The sequence below is a fragment of the Centruroides sculpturatus genome, unplaced genomic scaffold, assembly GCF_000671375.1.
Source record: "Centruroides sculpturatus isolate CEXI.00-Female unplaced genomic scaffold, Cexi_2.0 scaffold541, whole genome shotgun sequence".
NCBI lineage: Eukaryota > Metazoa > Arthropoda > Arachnida > Scorpiones > Buthidae > Centruroides > Centruroides sculpturatus.
This window is the reverse complement of record NW_019384809.1, coordinates 275,384-294,711: the sequence shown is the minus strand read 5'-3', so window position 1 is coordinate 294,711 and position 19,328 is coordinate 275,384. Positions and strand designations below refer to the sequence as shown.

The following is a 19,328-nucleotide window of genomic DNA, read 5'->3' as shown; positions in this document are numbered from 1 at the left end:
AAAGAACCAGTCACTATACGATGCAAGATTATGCTAATTTGTACCAAACTTCGTAGTTGAAGTATTGGAAACAGCAGGACAATAAAAAACCAAAATTAAGTGCGATATCTATTTACAAGAAGTAACTTTTATTTCTGTCATGAACTTATGCACACCAGAAAAAATGAAACTCAAATAACATTTCTTATGTTATTGTCCCAGAAAAAGGACAAGATGCTTCCTGTTGAAAGGAAAAAGCTGAACTATAATTGAAACTCCATTAAATATGGCATCATTCTGGGAAGGAAATAAGGAGCATAGATCTCAGGTACAATGTTGATAAATTTGTATAGACTTGGTTTTTTGTTAAATATTTGAATTCAAAACAGATGTATACAAATTCTCATACTGTTGGTGCATTCATCCTTTCGTTTCATTGTCTGGAAGAAAAGTACGTTTGTAGTGTATATGCATCTTGCTTGTCATGGTAAATTTTGAGGTAGGTTTTCAAAAAGCATATTGATAGTTTATGGAAGTTTCATAATGTTATAATTAACATAGAACTGGATTATAGTATCATGAATGTAAATATAATATTTCTAATATAAAGAATGCGTGAGCAAAACACGCCAACGACACTGCAGTTACCGGTGTCTATCAGGACTAGTATTCATAATGGTGATATAACAGATTTTATAATTGATTGTTCTATTTTTGATATAAAGAAAAAAGATAAACAAATATATTTATTAACTAAAAAACTTAAAATAATGATAAAAAGTAACAACATAAAAAATATCATCATCAAAGATAACAAAAATAATAGATATACTTTAAATAAGAATTTTAAATTAAATAAAAAATTTGATTATTCGACTAATGTAGAGAAAGAAGTATGGCTAAATAAATTGATTATAAATTTAACAAATATAGATATTATTTATGGTTATTGTCATGTGGGTACAACATGAACTTACCCATCTATTCAAAATTAATTGAAGTAATAGCGGAAATGGAGAGTGCCATTCAAAGAATTCCAAGAACACAGGAGGAGAGAAAACAACTACGAATGAATCTTAGTAGAGATCTTCAGAAATATAAAGGAAAAGGTGTGTATAAGGACTACATAATAGATAAAAAAGCAATTACTCTCAATAATAAAATGAATCGATTAATTAAATATTTTAAAGGTAAAAACATACCCATCATCAAAGTAGATAAGTCTCATGCCCTTATAATAATAATTAATTTAGGTTTCAAATCAGAGAAAGAACAAATAGTTTCTACAGAGGAATACGAATTATTACCTGGCAATCCTGTAGAAGAAATCAAGAAGAAACTAAGTAAGTTGATAAAAATACACAAACAAGAACTTTCCATTAATGAATATAAGAAAATAGGAGATTTCAATCATGTATGAACCCCTCAATTCAGTATCAGACTTAAAACTCAAAGTAGGTAGGCATTATAGACCATTGGTTGATTTTAGGTATACTGTAATGTATAATTTAGAACATTATTTTAAAGATTATTTACAATGTGTACCATATTCCAAATATAGTATTAAGAATACTGATCAATTAATCTCAAGACTATTATATGGCCAAATTAAAGATTCTTTCAGATTGGTTAGTTTTAGAAGTGAAGTCGATATACTGTACCCTTCAATACATTTGGATTTTATTATAGAAAATTTAAACAGATTTAATTTACCAGATCACATTTTGGATTTTATAAGTTTTACCTTTAAAAATAACTATTTTTCAGTTTCAACAGAGTACTATCGCCAGAAGGATGGAATAGCAATGGGATCGGTGGTGGGCCCAAAATTTGTTTGATCTCAATTGATGAAAAAAAAAAAATCTTCCAATTCAAAGGTATTATCTTCTATGCAAGATATGTAAATGACATATTAATTTTATATGATTCTTATATCACTACAGCACAGAACATTGAAAGTTATGCAAATACTTTGAACAAAAACATCAAATTTACTTACGAAGGTGAGATACATAATGAAATTAAATACTTGGATGTCATAATAATGAGATAGAAAGAAAAAGTATTGTTTTGTAAGTATGAAAAGACATGTAATATCATTAAGGTAATTAACTACAGATCATACTGTCCTGAAAAATTTAAACAAAACATATTTCTTATGGAATTGCAGAAAATATATAATAGAATATCTTTACAAAAATATATAGATATTGAGGTTAAAGAAGTTTTTAAGAAATATCTATTAAATGACTATCCACGACAACTTATATATAAATGGCACGATCTTTATATTAATAATAGATAATACATTTATTAAAATTCCTTTATTAAAAAACTGTATGAAAAATATAAATATTTCTTAGGTTACCACTCAGTGAATCTGATAGGAAACCAAAGCAATACATTTAGTAAAAGTATTTATTTAATAAACAAAGGAAGTTCTACAATTTAGAAGAACTCTTTGGATGTGGCTGGAGTCGTTTACAAACTACAATGCACATGCACAGATAAGAAGGTTTACATTGGCGAGACAGGAAGAAAACTCGGAATAAGATTGAAATAGCACGAAGCGGCAATACGATTGAAACAAATAGAATCTCCCTGGTATCAACATTGTAGTAATAACACCTGTACTATTAATTGTAATAACATAAAAATATTGTATAAAATAGAGAATTTATTTATAAGATGCATTATGGAACACTACTGTATTAAAAGTTATGCAAATACTATTTATTTGAATATGAGAGTCAATATAGATGCATGCTGGGTTAGGTTAATCAAATATAAGAGCACAGATAATGTTAAACGAAATAACCACTGAAGAGGCTGTAAAGTGAAATGTATATGGTGAAAACGTTTAATAAAGTAAGAAGTGATTGTTAACTTTCTACTTGAGTACTCAGTTTTTTCGGATTTCGAAGAAACAAAAACAATTTTAACTCGCTAGTTTAAGAGAGAATTTTAAGTATCTTTTGGACTTTTAATTTTTTAAAAAATATTTCTGGTGTTTGTCTAGAGATATATGGATAATACAATCTGCTGTATATGTGTACCTGTAAAGTTTGTAAGCAATCTAGAGGTATGTCTCACAAGATATTTTTACATTTGGCCTGTATGAATGTTTTGTAGATTTGTATTTTTATATGTATTTCCTTTGATTGTATGAATTTTTATTGTTTTAGTTGGCTGATGAAGGGCAGAACAAGCCCAAAACATGTAATATAATACGCGTATCAACTAAATAAAGATGGGAAAAACATTAAGTGTTTAAATTTGTCACACTTAAGTGTTTGAGCAACAAAGGCATTTATTCTGTTAGATAGTGATCTAATCCCCTCAGCCTCGATACTATGACTATGAAGATGATATATCCTTTATGCAGACAAATTTGGACTTGTTGAGAGTTTTGATGCTTCCAAGAAGCAGGTATCAAAGTCTTGAGATAGGCCTAGAGTTGACAACTGTAAAAGTACCTATTATAGAAAATCATAGGAAAAAGGAATTTATTTATTTACATATCTATTGCATGTTTTTTTTTGTTGTGTTTGAAATATGATAGTGTTTCCATTAGTCACAAAGCAAATCTGGCACAAGCAAAGATGGGATGGGCTGTATGTTGGTTTGAATATGATGAAGTACATTGTGTTTGGGTGATGGAGTGTCTGCTAACACGAATGCAGCCAGGTGGCACTGTTTGATGATAAATAAAGTTGAGAGAGAGAGAATACCTATGTTAGGGCATGGTGCTTTTTACGTAGTGGAGTTTAGATGAGTTTACAGATCAAGGAGTTTCCAGTTCTTGATGTCAACGAGATAGAGGAAATAAGCTCCAGTGATCAGCTGGAAGACTTGTTACAAGATTGAAGAGATGTTTACTATAGGTATTAATGGCAAATCCATTTGTAGCCAACAGAGTGAGATTTGCAGATGGATGATATGTTTCTCTGTCAATAGAATGATAAACATAGGCACCAATGTTTCCGTCAATGACGAAGTGTCAATATGAAGTGTTATAGCCTTTGCTGATGGCTATGAGTGGCAACTTCCATCACTTTGTCAGAAGTTGAATACTGAAGGTGCAGTGGTACCAGCAGTGTCTTCTTGTATGGTTGTAATGGGTGTTTGTTTCAGTGTCAAGCAATCCAATAAGTATAAATTTTGTTCAACCAAGCAAAGACCTTGGCAAAGTTGGTCTATGGATGGCTGTGAGCAGCATGAACAGATCAACTGAAAGTTTCCTTTGGGATAGTCTGTACAATGTTGACAGACATTGGTTCAAGGAAATTGAACTTTCCAATTTTTGATTATCATAATTGCAATTTAGTGTGACCTTCTATGCTTGCTGATAATATTGGATGTGATTACATTGACTCTCTATGGCTTCAATAGTTACCTAAGATGTTATCCACAATTTTGTTCAATGATAGCTCGCTCATATTATGAAGCAATTGAGATGGTTTTGATTGCAAAGTTTCAAGTCTTGTACCAGTAAATGCAAGCATCCTCAGTCTGAGAATCTCTTGATAAGCTTAGATTTAATGTTATACAGTATATATTTGACATTCTATTCTATGTTCCTCATGACATTCTATCCTATGTTCCTCATGACATCTGCTTGTGCTAGAATTTCCCTTTTCAGAGTCTAATCACAGTGCCAATTATTAGAACTATAACTGTAATTTCCTAATTTTCAAAATGACAAACTCATTCTAGTTGACCACAATGCAAGGTTTACCTTTTGAACAGGGAGCTTGAAAAGCAATGCAGTAGACAGTAAAACTTTTAGTGAGTTCTTGCTCGTGACAGATTGTTCTTGCAATGGAGTTCAGAAAGATTTCTTAAAAATGCAACAACTTTCTGCATATGAATGTTGGCTCATTGGTTTAAAGTTTAGATTACCAATGTTTATTGGAGCAACCAGATACAGGTAGCAATTTACATCAGGATAAACATTGTTGAAACTGTATTGCTTTTCTCCCTCTCCAAACCTTTGTTTTAATTTTCATAAACTAGTACACTCTAGGAAAGGATTGATAGGCCCAGCAAGAATGAAAGTGGCTTCTGTCAAATTTATAAAATTTCTATCCCTTCTTTAAAAAACAAATCTTAATAAATTTGTCTAAAAAATTAATAGAAAATATTTTAAATTTGATTTCTTTTTAGTTTAAAAAAATATAAATTTAATCTGTAGTTTGAGAAGTTCTTATTTTATATATTGAATCATTTTATTTGAAATTAACTGTTAATAAACACCTAAGTAATTAGATAATTTTATGACCATCTATTGAATTAAATATCAATAAAGTAAACTTACTGAAGTAATTTATTTTTATTTTAGTAGTTAGAAACTCAGTTCAAGATAATTCTAATTATATACATGTTTGTACCAATATTTGGTGTAATCATGAAAAATGCATTAAATTAGACATGGATAAACTTGAGTCGGAATTTGATACTATTTGGAGAAATGGACAATCATCTACATCTGAGATAAAGTGAGTAAAAGAGTAATACAGTAGATTCTCCATAACTCAAAGTGGAAAGGATAGAGAAAACTTTGAGTTACAGAAACTACCATTATTGTATGAAATTATCCCTTCCTTGTTTTTCAGATTTAGGAAGAATACTCAATGGAATACCACGTTCTTTCAGGTCATCTGATTTTTTTGCTTTTACTTTTCTCTACATTTGACAAATATCTTTTATATTATTGACAAAATTTTTGGTTCTCTTGTTTAGAAAGAAAATTGTCACTATCAGTGGTGAAAATGTCAACAAGCAATTCAAATTTTACAATAAAATACGCACAGTATGAATGTTAATTTCAAATGAGCAGAACACATAGATGAATTCAGAGTTGTCAGTATGTTGTAATTTTAATGAACAGATCTAAAAATCTAAAATTGAAATCTGTTCATCAAAATTACATTTTTAAAATAACAAATGCAAATTTACCAATTAAAATTAAGAGTAAAATTATTACTTTGGCTGCAGAACAGCATTAAAATTTTGGATTTTATGTTGCGTGATCATAAACGTAGCTAAAATAATGATATCGTTCATTCACTTGAAAACATGAAAGAAAGCACACAAAAGAGAGTTTCTAGATTTTAAATTTTGAGTTAGTTTGATTTCAAAACTAGTTCAACTTACACAACACAACTCCCGTAGAATCAATGCATTCTAAATCAGATCAAAATAAAATTTGCATTAAAGAAATTTGATTTATTGAGAGTCTACTGTAATAGTTTTGTACTTTTGAAAATTATAAGTTTTACAAAATTATATTCTTTGTATTTTATTTATATAAATTTATTATTTCAGAAATCATAATTCTGGAAATAACAGAGAAAATCTAAATGGGAGAGAAATAAAGCAATTTGATTATGGTCTAAAGATGTGGGCATTCAATGGTAACTATTACAATAAGATGTGGCTAATTGTTTTTGATAGATTAGAGGTTGGAATGGCTATTTCTTTCTTCTAATAAGGTAAAGAATGTTACCCCTGGAATTATCAGATGGTTTAGAGCAGTGATGGGCAAACTTTTTAAAGAGCGGGCCAAAGGAAAAGAAGAAAACTTTAGGCGGGCCAATATAATTGTAACCTAGCGCTGCATCTGAAAACATGTGGCGCTATAAAAACATGTGCAGGCCGTCCGCCATATTTCTTTTTCTCTCTTTCGCCTATGCTACGCACAACGAGTGGATGTTCTGTACCGAAGCATGCTTGTACTGTAACCGATCGAGCTTTTACTCAATAAGTGAAAAACAAAATTTTGTACATGATTGTAAATAAACTTTCATGGTGAGATATAAAGCTTCGGTTATTTTATATAATCAACGAACACTCAAGTTCAGTGGTGCATCAACCACCACAGCCTGTATTCTTTTTTACTCGTCAGATTAGGAATAGTTTTTCGCGGGCCGGATAGAACATTTCAGGGGGCCGCATCTGGCCCGCGGGCCGTAGTTTGCCCATCACTGGTTTAGAGGATAATAGGTTCAGAAGTTAATAAATTTCAAGTACACTCATTGCCATAATTAGAACACCAAGGAATTGTATCACTGTGAAACTTGGAATGCAGATATGGAAAGGATTAGAGTTTTAGTGTGTTGGCTCATTGCATAATGCCAGAAGAGGATGTTAAAGTGCTCCCCCCTTGGCCTATAAAAATAGCACACAAATCCTAACATCAAGTCTGTAGTTTACATGTTTCAGAGAGATGATGTATCACTAGATGCCTTTACATCACAATCAAAAACCATACAAACAACCAACCAATTTGAGAAGGGAAATGATCATTGAGTTGAGAAGCAGGATGGTCATCTCACTGAATAGCTTGCCACCTAGGCCATTCTGACAACACTATGAGGTGGTGTTGGAACCAGTGGACAAGAGACAGCTTGCACAGTGTGCAGGCTCACCATGCCCTTGGCAGACCACTAGCATAGAGGACTACCTGGTCCTCTGACAAACATGTACACAGCTGATTGTATTGTTGTCTATCATCTGGATACAGATGGCACAATCATTACAAGCCCCTATGTCTGTCTGTACCATTTTGAGGTGCTTGGATGAAGAACATTTGGTCACAGCAACCATTACATGTGCTACCATTGACACCACCCTTTGTCACCTCCATTTGGAGTAGTGTTGTTACCAATGGGATTGGATCACAACAGACTGAAACAGTGTCATTTTCAGTGACTAATCCAGATTCATTTGGGCACTGACAATGGCCATGTTCGTCTCTGGTAACCATGTGGTGAAGACCTCAATCCTGCCTACAATTTGGAACAGCACACCTCCCCACAGCTGGTGTGATGGTCTGGGTTGCCATCACATATGACAGCTGGTCACCTTCTAGTGGCGATCCAAGGGACCATGACAGTCCATCAGTATGTTAGTTATATCCTGCAGCCACAGGTGTTGCCTCTCATTGCAGGGCTCCCAAGAGCCATTTTACAACAGGACAATTCTTGACCACACACAGCAAGGGTATCACAGGACTGCCTTCGCAACATTGTCACACTTTTCTTGCCTGCTGGGTCCCGATTTATCATTGATCAAATGTATCTGAGATCACCTGGGCACCAAGTTGGACAGCCTAGGAGTTTGGCCAAACTAGAGGATGCTTGAAGCAACTGTAGACTGAGATACTGCAGAACACCACACGGCACCTGTATGCATCCATGCCCATTCAAATCACATGTATTCATGCTAGAGATGGCCCAACAGGGTATACTAGAACCTTTCATTTGTAGTCTTTCTTGCAATAAATACTCCTTTTGCTTTCATTTTGTAATCACTTACTCATATCACTGTTACTAAATTTCATTTGATTCGAACAACTCCTTGGTATACTAATTTTTATGACAATGAGTGTATATTAGTAATGGACACAAATAATAGAAATAATCAACTCTAAAAATAACCTGTTTGTTTGATTAATAATTTTAACTTACAAGGGAAGTTTACAACATGGTCCTCAGAGATTTCAATAATACTGTGTATGGGTAAACTTTGCTACGGATCTTTATTGAGCAATGAGAGAAAGAATGTTCTTCAAGTAAATCTTAAAGTCTGTTCTTTTAAGAAAATCAATGTTAAAAAATCCTGGGCAACTTAAGATTTTTGTGCAATCTTTCACAGAAAAGCAGTGATTGTGGTACATGTGATTCCATACCACAGTGACTGAATTAACTTATTCATCAAAAGAAATCAGCAGTCTTGCAAATATTTTTAAAATCAATGCAAGTTTTACATAAAATTATACATTTTTTATGATTTGCAATTAACACATCACATGTTAATATATTTTATCTATTTTCTATTAAAAATGTGTACACTCTTAAAAATAAATTGAATTACACTGAAAATGAATTTTGAAAATGAAAAAATAAATTGAAAAATGAATTTTGAAAATGAATTTTCAAAATTCATTTTCAGTGTAATTCAATTTATTTTTAAGAGTTTTATATTTGGGAATGTAAGAATATTACAAATAATTTGACTTCCTATAGAAATATGTAATGTAATATTACAAATTTTACTATATTTGAATCATTGATTTAATGTACAGAGTTGAATGCCAAAAATTTCTTTGTATGCAGTGGCATATCCAGGATTTTGAAAATATGAGTGCTACGCAAGGCATACTCAAGAAAATCAAGGCACATGCTCCCTGTCGTTTTTCAGAGAATCTTATTCAACTAAGTAACTAAGTAAAATATTTGAGGTATTTAAGTATTTTACATAAATATAATAGTGCATATTGCATGATTTCAATTTATTTTAATTTTAATGTAACAAAACTGACTTCTTTGGTATCAAGGAGATGCCACAGCACCATAAGAAAGTCCCTTGGATACATGCCCATTTGTATAACATACACTCAGCAACTGGAGAGAATGTGCTAATTTTTAGTTAGAGAGGTTTATAGAACAACTGTATTAAAAATACTGCAAAAATTATAATTAATAGAATGATTCAAACAAAATGACATTTCTATAGAAAGCCAAATTGTTCATAATATTCTTACATTGCCAAATACTCAAAATAATTAAAAACAAATTTAAGGAAGAGAAAATGTCTATTTTCTATTGAAAATGTGCAAAATGTATAAATATATGATATGTTTATACATTTTCTCTGTGATTTACAGTTATTATATGTAAAAATCTGAAAAAAAAATTATTCAAGACATGAATCTGTAATCTTGAAAATACCATGACTCAAGTACAGTGTTGCTGAGTCATGCAGTCTTCTGTGAAAGGTTCCACGAAAAACTTATTCACAAGTCACTCAGGATTTTTTATAAATATTTGAAGAGCATACTTTCTCCTTTTGCTCAATGAAGGTTTGTAGCAAGGTCCTACACAAATTTTCACATTAAAGTTGGTTAATTTGTTTTAATGTGAATGTCTAAATAATGTAGCACATCAAAAAGTAAACTCATTTAGACATATGTGGTCATTCAAATACTTTAATTCATAGCACTCAAAATTTCACAAAAGAAAATTTAATTTAAATGCTAGACTATTGTCATCTGTATGAATGAGGAGAAAATATTAGTTTTCGAGAAACTTTTTAGTTGCTACACTATTATCAGAAAAGAAAAAAATTCCATATATAATTTTTTGTAACTAATCTTACAGTTTAGCTCATTTACGAGGGCTGTTCGAAAAGTTCGCAGCCTTGCCTATATGCAGCGCTGCGATCAATTTAATTTTTGGCAGGAATAATTCAGCCATCCTTGCTAAAGATACGATACCAATTTCCGNAAATCTAAGTGACTCGTACAACATGGAATTCATATAAAACGGAATTATCAACAGTGTTATAGAGGGTCGACTGTAGAACAAATTTAAATTATTTTACATTAAGGAAAGAATACTTTAAAAGTTGAATCTACGAGCCAATCAATATAAATTACTATTATGCACTAGATTATTCCTTATATCTATTGTTAAAATATAGAAATCTTCTCGTTTGTAAGCGAAAATTTACGTACAATAAAGAATACCCTACGCGTTTATCGTAACAATACAAATGGAATACGGATAACACCAAATACTCCAGTGTTTATTTTATTATCGACGACGTTCCCTTCTATCCTATTCGCCTATATCTATCAACGGATAAAAGATCGGACTTACCGTTTATTGCCATTATCGGATGTAGTAGACGTTGTGTTCTCTCTCTCACTGTTCGGTCGTCGCTCGTTCCTCAGTCTGCCTATGCAAATCATCGAAACACGTGACTAGTAACCTTGTAAAATAACTTTCTAGTTTTAACTTTAACTTAAAAGTAACGCCTCTTTTAATAACTGCATTAAAAAATGTTATTTAATACTTTTTTCTCCGTTCTTCGGGTTATTATTTGTCGGCCAATTCGAATTGCCTTTCCGACCACGTTATGCAAATGAATTGCTTTCCTGTTTAACCACTTATGAGACAAACTTCACCCTTATGGTAAAAAATACATTACTAAATCCAAATATATAATAAATTAAAAGAAATAAAATTACTAAGACAGTTTAAGACATGCTGTAAATGAAGTTTTTCTATTGGCAGGATAGAAAAAAAAGGGGGGGGGAAAGGAAGTAAAAGAGAGTAAACTTCTGTTATTACTGTATATTATTCTATATACAATGATAATAACTATTTACTATTAATTTTATATTGCTATTTTATTTGATGTAAATCTATTGTTCTAATTCTAACCGCATTGTTTTTTGTATTGTGTACTGTACTATCGTTTGATGTTAAGAGGGACAATTAAAAAAAGCCATTGGCTATGACTTTCCTCGGTCCCGAAATAAATAAATAAAAGATTATATATTTATTTATTTATTTAGGTAATCTTTNTTACTTTATTTATATATATATATATATATATATAATAAATTACATATATCGAGAATTGATATTCATTAGATATATTGACCAATCAATTTTGGAAGTTTTTAAATTATATTTCTAGAATATAAGTGTAGATGATGTACAGTTTTCTATCTAAATATTTAAATACAGTCGAACCCCTATAACACTGTTGATAATTCTGTTTTATATGAATTCCATGAGTCACTTAGATTTTACAAATACATGTACCAGGCTATGAACGGCTCAAGTATTTGTAAAATCTAAGTGACTCGTACAACATGGAATTCGTATAAAATGGAATTATCAACAGTGTTATGGGGGGGTCGTCTTGACTGTATATCAAGAAATTGCTTAATTTAATAATACTGAGTTTTGTAAAAAAAATATACAATATGTAATTAAAATATTGTCTTTAACTATGCCTCCTACAAAAGGATTATTTCTTTTATACTAATAAAGTTTGAGATCAATATTATTTTTGAATATCTCTGAATTCTTTTTTGTCTTAACTATAAATGCATATCTTAATAGACAAACTTTATACCTAAGTATTACCCTTTATAATTAGGTAAGAGACAACTTATTCAACTTTTAGATTTCTTAACTGGGGATATAAATAATAATCAACAATTAACTATTCCACTATCAGGACATAGCATTAGGTTCTAGGGTTAAATAAAATGAATCAATTTTAAATTCATTAAGTTTCTGGAACATATTTCTAAGTGTATTTTGTGCGACTTCAAAATTAGTGTTATTTTTCTGTATAGAAAAGAAAAAGATTATTCACAAAATTTAAAACAATGGGATTGGTAAAATTCATATAAAATTTTTTGTAAATTCTAAAAATTAATAAAATAATTTCTAAATTAAAACCAAGTAAAACTATGTTAGTATTATAGAATTTACAAAATGGTATATAGGAATGGAATATAAATAATCAGTGTTTCTGGTTATCACAATCAATATTGAATATTTTTAATTCCTGCCATGTTAAGATACAAAGAGAGAAAAAAACTATATGTTATCCATTAATTTATTAATACCCTTAATATTAATGATAAGTCTAACCTGTTAACAGAAATATTTTTTTGCTAATATTAGAATGTTTGAATTTTCTTTATTACTAATGATAAAAATGATTAGTTCTTTACATTGAAATTGTTTGTAGAAAACGGTTCCATTATGATATTTATTTTTAATATAAAGGTTTTTTTTGTGTATGTATGTAAATAAAACTTATAATTAATATTTTAAAATATTTTAATTTTTCCCAAATATTCAAATACTATAGCATTTAAATATTTATTTTTTAAAATTTCGATACAGTCAAAAATTATTTGTATAATAATAATATGGATATTTATATTTTCCATATAAGAATGTGTATAAAGTAAATGTGAACAAGAATTTTTTTTTTCAAGCAATGAAACAAAATCCAGTGGGTTCACAGAAAAGAAGACCCACAAATTTTTGGTGCGGTGGAGGATTCTCAAAATCTATGTACGACGTGCATTATCCTTCCATACCATCCTACATATGCGTATGTTAATTTATTTTACAAAATTAACATATGCTAACAGATAATTTCATAATTACAAATGTATCATTACAGCCATTCCAGTTAAGAAGAGTAGAGAGAGATTCTAAATCCAAACAAACTCAGTCATCTGTTGGTTTAACTAGTCACAAAGGTAATTTTTTTTTATAATATATTTTTTACTAAATGTTTGCTTTTTCTTAGTTATTAATTATCTATAATTATTAGTTATGCCGTATGTTTAATACACAGATAATTTAAGTCTGTATTTCATGTTAAGAGCTTAAAATAAATCACAACTGTGGTTTTTTTTAATGCAATTTTGAAATAGAGAGACCTTATAATTAGTCATTATAAACAGATCTTACTGTATTTTGGGCAAAAAATTAAAATAGTTAGCAATGACTTTTTTTATCTTGCATGAACATACAGCTAACTAAACTGAAAATACCACATTAACATACTTTTTCCATATTACCGGGAACAAAACGTTTACTGTATGACATTTATAAATAACTTATGTGCAATAGTGCACATGGTTACTTGAATAATACATATCAGATATTTATAGATAATGAAAAAAATGTTTTCAAAAGTAGAAAGGTTAAGTCTATTTTCATTCCAACTATCATTTAATTTTATGTGCTCCTAATTTATTTTAAATGTATAGTTTAATAACATAACTTGATTATTATTTTTTCAAACTTAAAAAGTAAACATATTTCATAAAAAAAGCCCACAAATTATAATACATTTTGTAAAATACTATGTCATTTGTATGAATCTTGTCTATGCACTCTAAATTAATAGCTGCGTAAATCACAACTGTAATGCAAATATATTGACCTTTTTTTATATATAAATTTCAAATGCTACACGACTATTCTATTTGGTTCATTCCAATTAGAAATGAATTATTTCAACCCGTAGCTAGAATCAGGTGATTCCGAAAACATTTCATCTTCCACGTTTTACTGGATGCTGAAGAGATATGATTAGAAGTTAGAAATAATTTTTGCAAGAATGTGATCAATACCACATATCTGTTGTATATATGAAATAAGATAAGTGAGTTATCTATTAGATGGGTGCTTTGATTTCGCCTGTTCACATAAAAAGGCCCTCTTAGTGCCCACTGGGAATAAAGCTTTAAAAATATAAAGCGTGGTTCTATTATATTGTATTCTCAACACGCATCACACTGGTCTACTGTATTAGGTAGTATTTACAGCGTTAACATTAAATCGAAAGTTAAAGATTCAATTGCTTGCAATTACAAATGTAATTTGGTTTGATTGTCCATTTGTTGCTTTGCTATATCCTATCTGCCAAGAGGAATGCTTCCCTGGAGAACTTTTTATTGGAAAATAGCATCTATTTTGATGTTAGGCACACGAAGAAAATCCGGAAAACTCCACGTAGTCAGCCCATTGATGAGGTGCGAACCTAAGACCAACTAACAATGTTCAGTGTAATATGCATTCGATCATTGATGGCCTACAATTGTAACTAAATTAGTTTAAAACGTATATCAGTAATATACAATACGTATGTAAATGTTTAGTATAAAATACAAATTTTGTTCATTTAATAAAAATCTCTATTCTTTTCTCAATAATATACTTTGCAACATTGGCAACATCTTGGAAAATTCACTTTGATTTGTATTTCGCAATTAAATTCTGTGTTTATTTCTATTTACTTCTGCAACATTCCCAAAGGCACAGTGTTTATTTGTTTATTGCGAACAAACAGCCATTAATAGCAAAATGAGTAAAGCAATTTCCCAAGCAAATGCCAAGTAATTTGGACGGCAGTTGTGGATAATGTGTTAAGCGACAATGATTTTTAATGGAACTTCACATCTAACAAGTAGAGAGAGAACATTTTAATCATCAAACTTAAATTATAATTGTTACGTTTAGAATATGATGAAATCTAAAGCTACATATTCAAGCTTTATTGCTAGATTTAATTAATTATTAAAATATTAATTTAATTATAATTATTTAGAAGATTCTAGAAGAAAAGAATTGGCCCGAAGCGGGACCCGAACTCTCAACTCGAGTATGGTTATTTATGTCTAATTAATTTAGATATAACCATATACTCGTAATAGTAGTAGTAATATAGCCCGATGTAATTCTGAAATCGTTTGACTTTGAGAGCCCTTAAATTTATTTTAATTAATTCTATACACTATATGTAGTATGCAATAAAAATAATGATACGGCAGATTATTTACAAATCTTAAAAATCAGTAAAAATAATACCACAAACCAATGGCGATATTTTTTTTAATCGCATCCTATTGCATTAGGTTATTAATACAATGGCCTGTTCTTTGATTTATTAACTAAAGTTATCTCGAAATTATATTATTTGCTCGGTTTTTGGGCTGACCCATAAATTCCCACTGTCGTCCGTCCATTTCTCTCCCTCCTTAATCTGGAGAAAGGAGTTAGATAGATGAAAGATCCGATCATATATGGAAACCTTATAGGCAGGAAGCCCCCGACTGTATTGTTAAAGGAAAAGTATGATGTACAGGGGCAAGCCACTACTAATTTGAGGTGGAGAGCATATATTTTAAAATTAAGTTAAAAATACGGCCGGATGACCGAGACGTCGGCCTACCGCTCCGGAGGACCCGAGATCGAATCCGGTCGTTCGAAAACTGCCAAGGATTTTTCGGGGATGTGTCGGGTCTCCTCCCTTATCTTTCGGTCTCCCCATTGTGGGTCTAGCGGACCGATGCTAGGTCTGTTTATGGGTACAGCGAGGACGACCAAGAGGTAAGGAAAGCCAAATCTTAAAATTTACTCGAGCAGAAGCAGCAGCTTTATATGCAAATTCTAAGAAGAAAAAAAATAATTAAAGAGCAGTTTTTTAGAAAAAGAATTGATTATATGTTTTCTTAGAGTTAAAATCAAATATAGATTTTCTGAAACTAAATTTGTAATTCAAATGAACGACAATTTCACGCAAGTAATGTTTCTCAGAAATTCGACGTTTTTTAATTAATATCTCTAGTAAGCTCTGGTGTTTGGTCGAATGCTTCTTAAGCTGTAAAACAAAAAAAAAATCAATATTTTACTCGTCATAGATATATAAATAGTTTAATTACTTTTAAGCGTAAAAAAACTGAAAACGTTTTATTTGCAGTAACTGAAAATAAATATTATCTCTACAGGAGATAATTTCTTTAGCACCAGCAACTGTTTTGAAAGTCTGTCGCAGAAGCCGGTTCTGTCCGCCAATCAAGACATCAAAGACCTGTCTCACCTGCTGACTAATTTAAATCTCGAAAGATACATGAACAACTTCCTTTTCCACGAGGTAAATATCTTATTTCTAATCAAATTCTTTAATTTACGATTAACATCGACGTTGTTCCTCCCGGGACTTTTAAAATGGACGTGTCGCCCAGCTAATTAATCTGACAAAATGATAAACAGGAATAGAATGTGTAAATTATAAAACCATACCCAATTACGATGGCATAAAGATAATTAAGCGTTAGGGGTAACGGAAAGCTTCTCGATAAAGCGCCCTGTAAGTTTTCTTTGTTATGACGAAAGCGTGTTTTGTGTTTGCAGATCGATCTGTCCGCATTTCTGACGCTGAACGAGAAGGACCTGAAGGAATTGGGAGTCAGTAAGTCGGCCAGAGACAAGATGCTCTTCGCCATTTCCGGTAAGAGAGGGATGGACTCTTCCGACCGATGTTTTATTCGCTCTTTCTAACATTTTCGCCGTTTCAGACCTGAACGAAAGGAGAAATCTGAGAGAATCTTCGCCCGATCCTGCCTCTCGACCGGGAACCGAACCTCTGCTCCTTCGCCTAGCCAGACAGAGACCTTCTCCCGTCTTAGGCGACCCTTAATCCTTTCCTCCTATTCTTCGGTCGCGCATCAAAAGTGCCAACATCGTCTCTAGCGTTGGACAAGGAGACGACACCGGACAGTCGGAACTCCCTCCGCGCATCCGTCGGAAAAGATGCCAAAAAAAAAAAAAACGAACGGACCACCCTCCGAAAAAGGGGCGAAGACGGAAGCCCGTGCACCGCTTTTTATTCCTGGCGACACAAACTGGGGAGGAGGCGCGACTTCTTCCGTCGGAAAACGGCATTGCGGTGAACGAGCCGAAAAGACGCCGAGTTACTATTCTGTACAGACTTCGCGAAGAATCATTTTTATACGCAAAAAGCGATATTTAATTCGGTAAACAACGCAAATTCCGCCCGGGCGGAAAATTGTAATCCCGCGGAAGGAAAAAAATTAGTGATAATTAGTGCAATATTCTCGTGCCAAAGATCGTCGCGTCGCACAGGAGGCGACACAACCACCACCACCACTCGCGAACCTTCATGTAAATATGTGAGAATCGCTGCTCTTTTGTACTTTTATACGTACTAACAATACTTAAAGAGCCTTAGTCGTTTTATAGAACTTTTACATCTTTATATGTGTTGTATCCGTGTGTTAGAACCCGGCCGCCGGAAAGAAGCCAAAAAACGGTGTCGAGTACAAAAAAAGTGTCATTTGTCCGGCGACCCGTAAATAAATTGTGATATCTTTTGCTAATTATGTCCATTTTTTAAATTTCCATTACGGAAATGTGCGCGTGCACGTATATATATTGTTATTCCCATTGTATTTTGGGTCAATTCCGGAAACACTATCTGAAATCGCACTTTCTGGTGCTGGAATTGCACCAGAGCAAGCCAAGATGATAACAACTTTAAGCCTAAAAAGATGATAAATTTTACATTTTCCCTTATATAAAAGGACTTTGAAAAGAAAAAAATAAATAAAATTTAGAACAGGTAAGCATCAAACTTAATTCCTTTATTAACTAATAAACTAAACATTATTGGAATAAAAAAGAAATTAAGTGAAGAAAAATCAAAACAGGTTCTATTACAATCGCATTTCATATTAAATACAAGAATATACATTGGAGAAACAGGGAGACAGTTGAAAACAAGAATAAAAGAACACATGACAAACGTCGATGGTCACAGTGGATAATACATGAAAGAAGAAATGTAAACGTAATACTTGAACAAACGTACAAGAGGATTGTTGAATCAAAATGCATTTGTCACAACAAATACATTGAAAAGAAGTAGACACCGAAGAATAATGAAATAAAAATTAGTTTATTTTTCAGTCAGTTTTATCTCCGATGAATAATTCGAAAAGACGTTTGTATTTTAAAAATTAACTACCTATTTATATTAAGTTTAATCTTATAGTTTTTCGTGTTTTAAATGTAAAAACTATCCCATTACAAAATGTAAAGACGATAGAATTGGATGGAATAAAATTTCTCGTAAATATGTAATGCCACAGAAAATTTCCCATTAAAACCGTAAAACGTTATCAGAAGAATTGAACCCTAAACAATCCCGTCAAGGAAAGATTAACAATTTTACTATTGGAAGCGGAAAATGAACTCTAAGAGACTATTATTCGGTCTAACGATTAGCTGTACGAATGTTGGTATATTGTTTGTTTTGGCAACGCAATACTTGGGCGATCTGCTATTCCGAGTGGTCTTAAGGGTTACGGTCCCTATTTAGGTATTAAAGACGTGGAGAAAACCCGGAAAACCTGGGTTTCCGGGTTTTTCTGGATTTCCTGGGGTTTTTCGACCAGTCGGATTCGATCCCGGATTCCCAAGAGCGGTTGGCCATCCGACCATCAGTGTTAGCGAATACTACAAATTATAATGTTTCAAATACTGTTATTACGAATATCTTTTGTCTTCTAGATTATTAAAGGATTTAGATTTTTGTATAAACTCAAACAGCTTTTCGGAAGCTCCTTATTTGATCGGATAGTATAAACGGACCTTAAACGAGCGCAATCTATATAAGGGAGCACTATTCTAAGGAAGATTAATAAGAGAATCTTATGGTACAGGGACAGGACACATTGCCAGGGTTCTCTACACTATAGTATTTGTCTAGATTTCTTAAAACATTACGAATGATGATAAGATTCCAACTTTAGTTCTATAAAATTGGAGCAATTACGTTATACGGGAAGTGCGATGGATGGGGCTTCGCATCCATGATAAATTGGCACATCACTAGGGCAGAGTTAAGAAAAGAGCTCTCTGAATATGTTAAGGTCAAATCAATCTATTGAAATATTTAAGTTCTGAATGATTCAACCGAGTAAAACACTTGAACCTCCAATATCATCAATTAACATTCTGAAACTTTTAAGTAATATCTTAAATACGATGCGTATTGTATGTTGTATTCATATACTGTTCTAGCAATTGTCAAACCGTGATACTTATGAGGGTTGTTGAATCAAAATGCATTTATCACAATAAACTAAAGCAAAAACTAATTCGTTCAAAAATCGACTTCGCTACATACATTAATGAAAACTATAGAATCCA

At 31.8% G+C, this 19,328-nt stretch overlaps 1 protein-coding gene across 1 annotated transcript; it reads left to right on the top strand.

The window, feature by feature from the left end:
* Positions 1 to 1,813: 1,813 nt before the first annotated feature.
* On the top strand, positions 1,814 to 17,494 carry LOC111629767 (protein bicaudal C homolog 1-A-like). The gene is made up of 8 exons (XM_023373678.1): positions 1,814 to 1,856; positions 5,321 to 5,477; positions 6,307 to 6,395; positions 12,794 to 12,912; positions 12,985 to 13,063; positions 16,103 to 16,248; positions 16,509 to 16,605; positions 16,673 to 17,494. Exons 2-8 carry the CDS (start codon positions 5,410 to 5,412, stop codon positions 16,792 to 16,794), a joined length of 720 nt encoding a protein of 239 aa, XP_023229446.1. The 5' UTR covers positions 1,814 to 1,856; positions 5,321 to 5,409; the 3' UTR covers positions 16,795 to 17,494.
* The last annotated feature ends 1,834 nt before the right edge of the window (positions 17,495 to 19,328 follow it).

Coding starts and splice junctions, on each gene's coding strand:
- LOC111629767 (XM_023373678.1), top strand. CDS start 5,410: ATGGATAAACTTGAGTCGGAATTTGATACTATTTGGAGAAATGGACAA. Junction 12,913..12,984: donor CCATACCATCCTACATATGC/GTATGTTAATTT, acceptor GTATCATTACAG/CCATTCCAGTTAAGAAGAGT. Junction 16,249..16,508: donor ACAACTTCCTTTTCCACGAG/GTAAATATCTTA, acceptor TTGTGTTTGCAG/ATCGATCTGTCCGCATTTCT.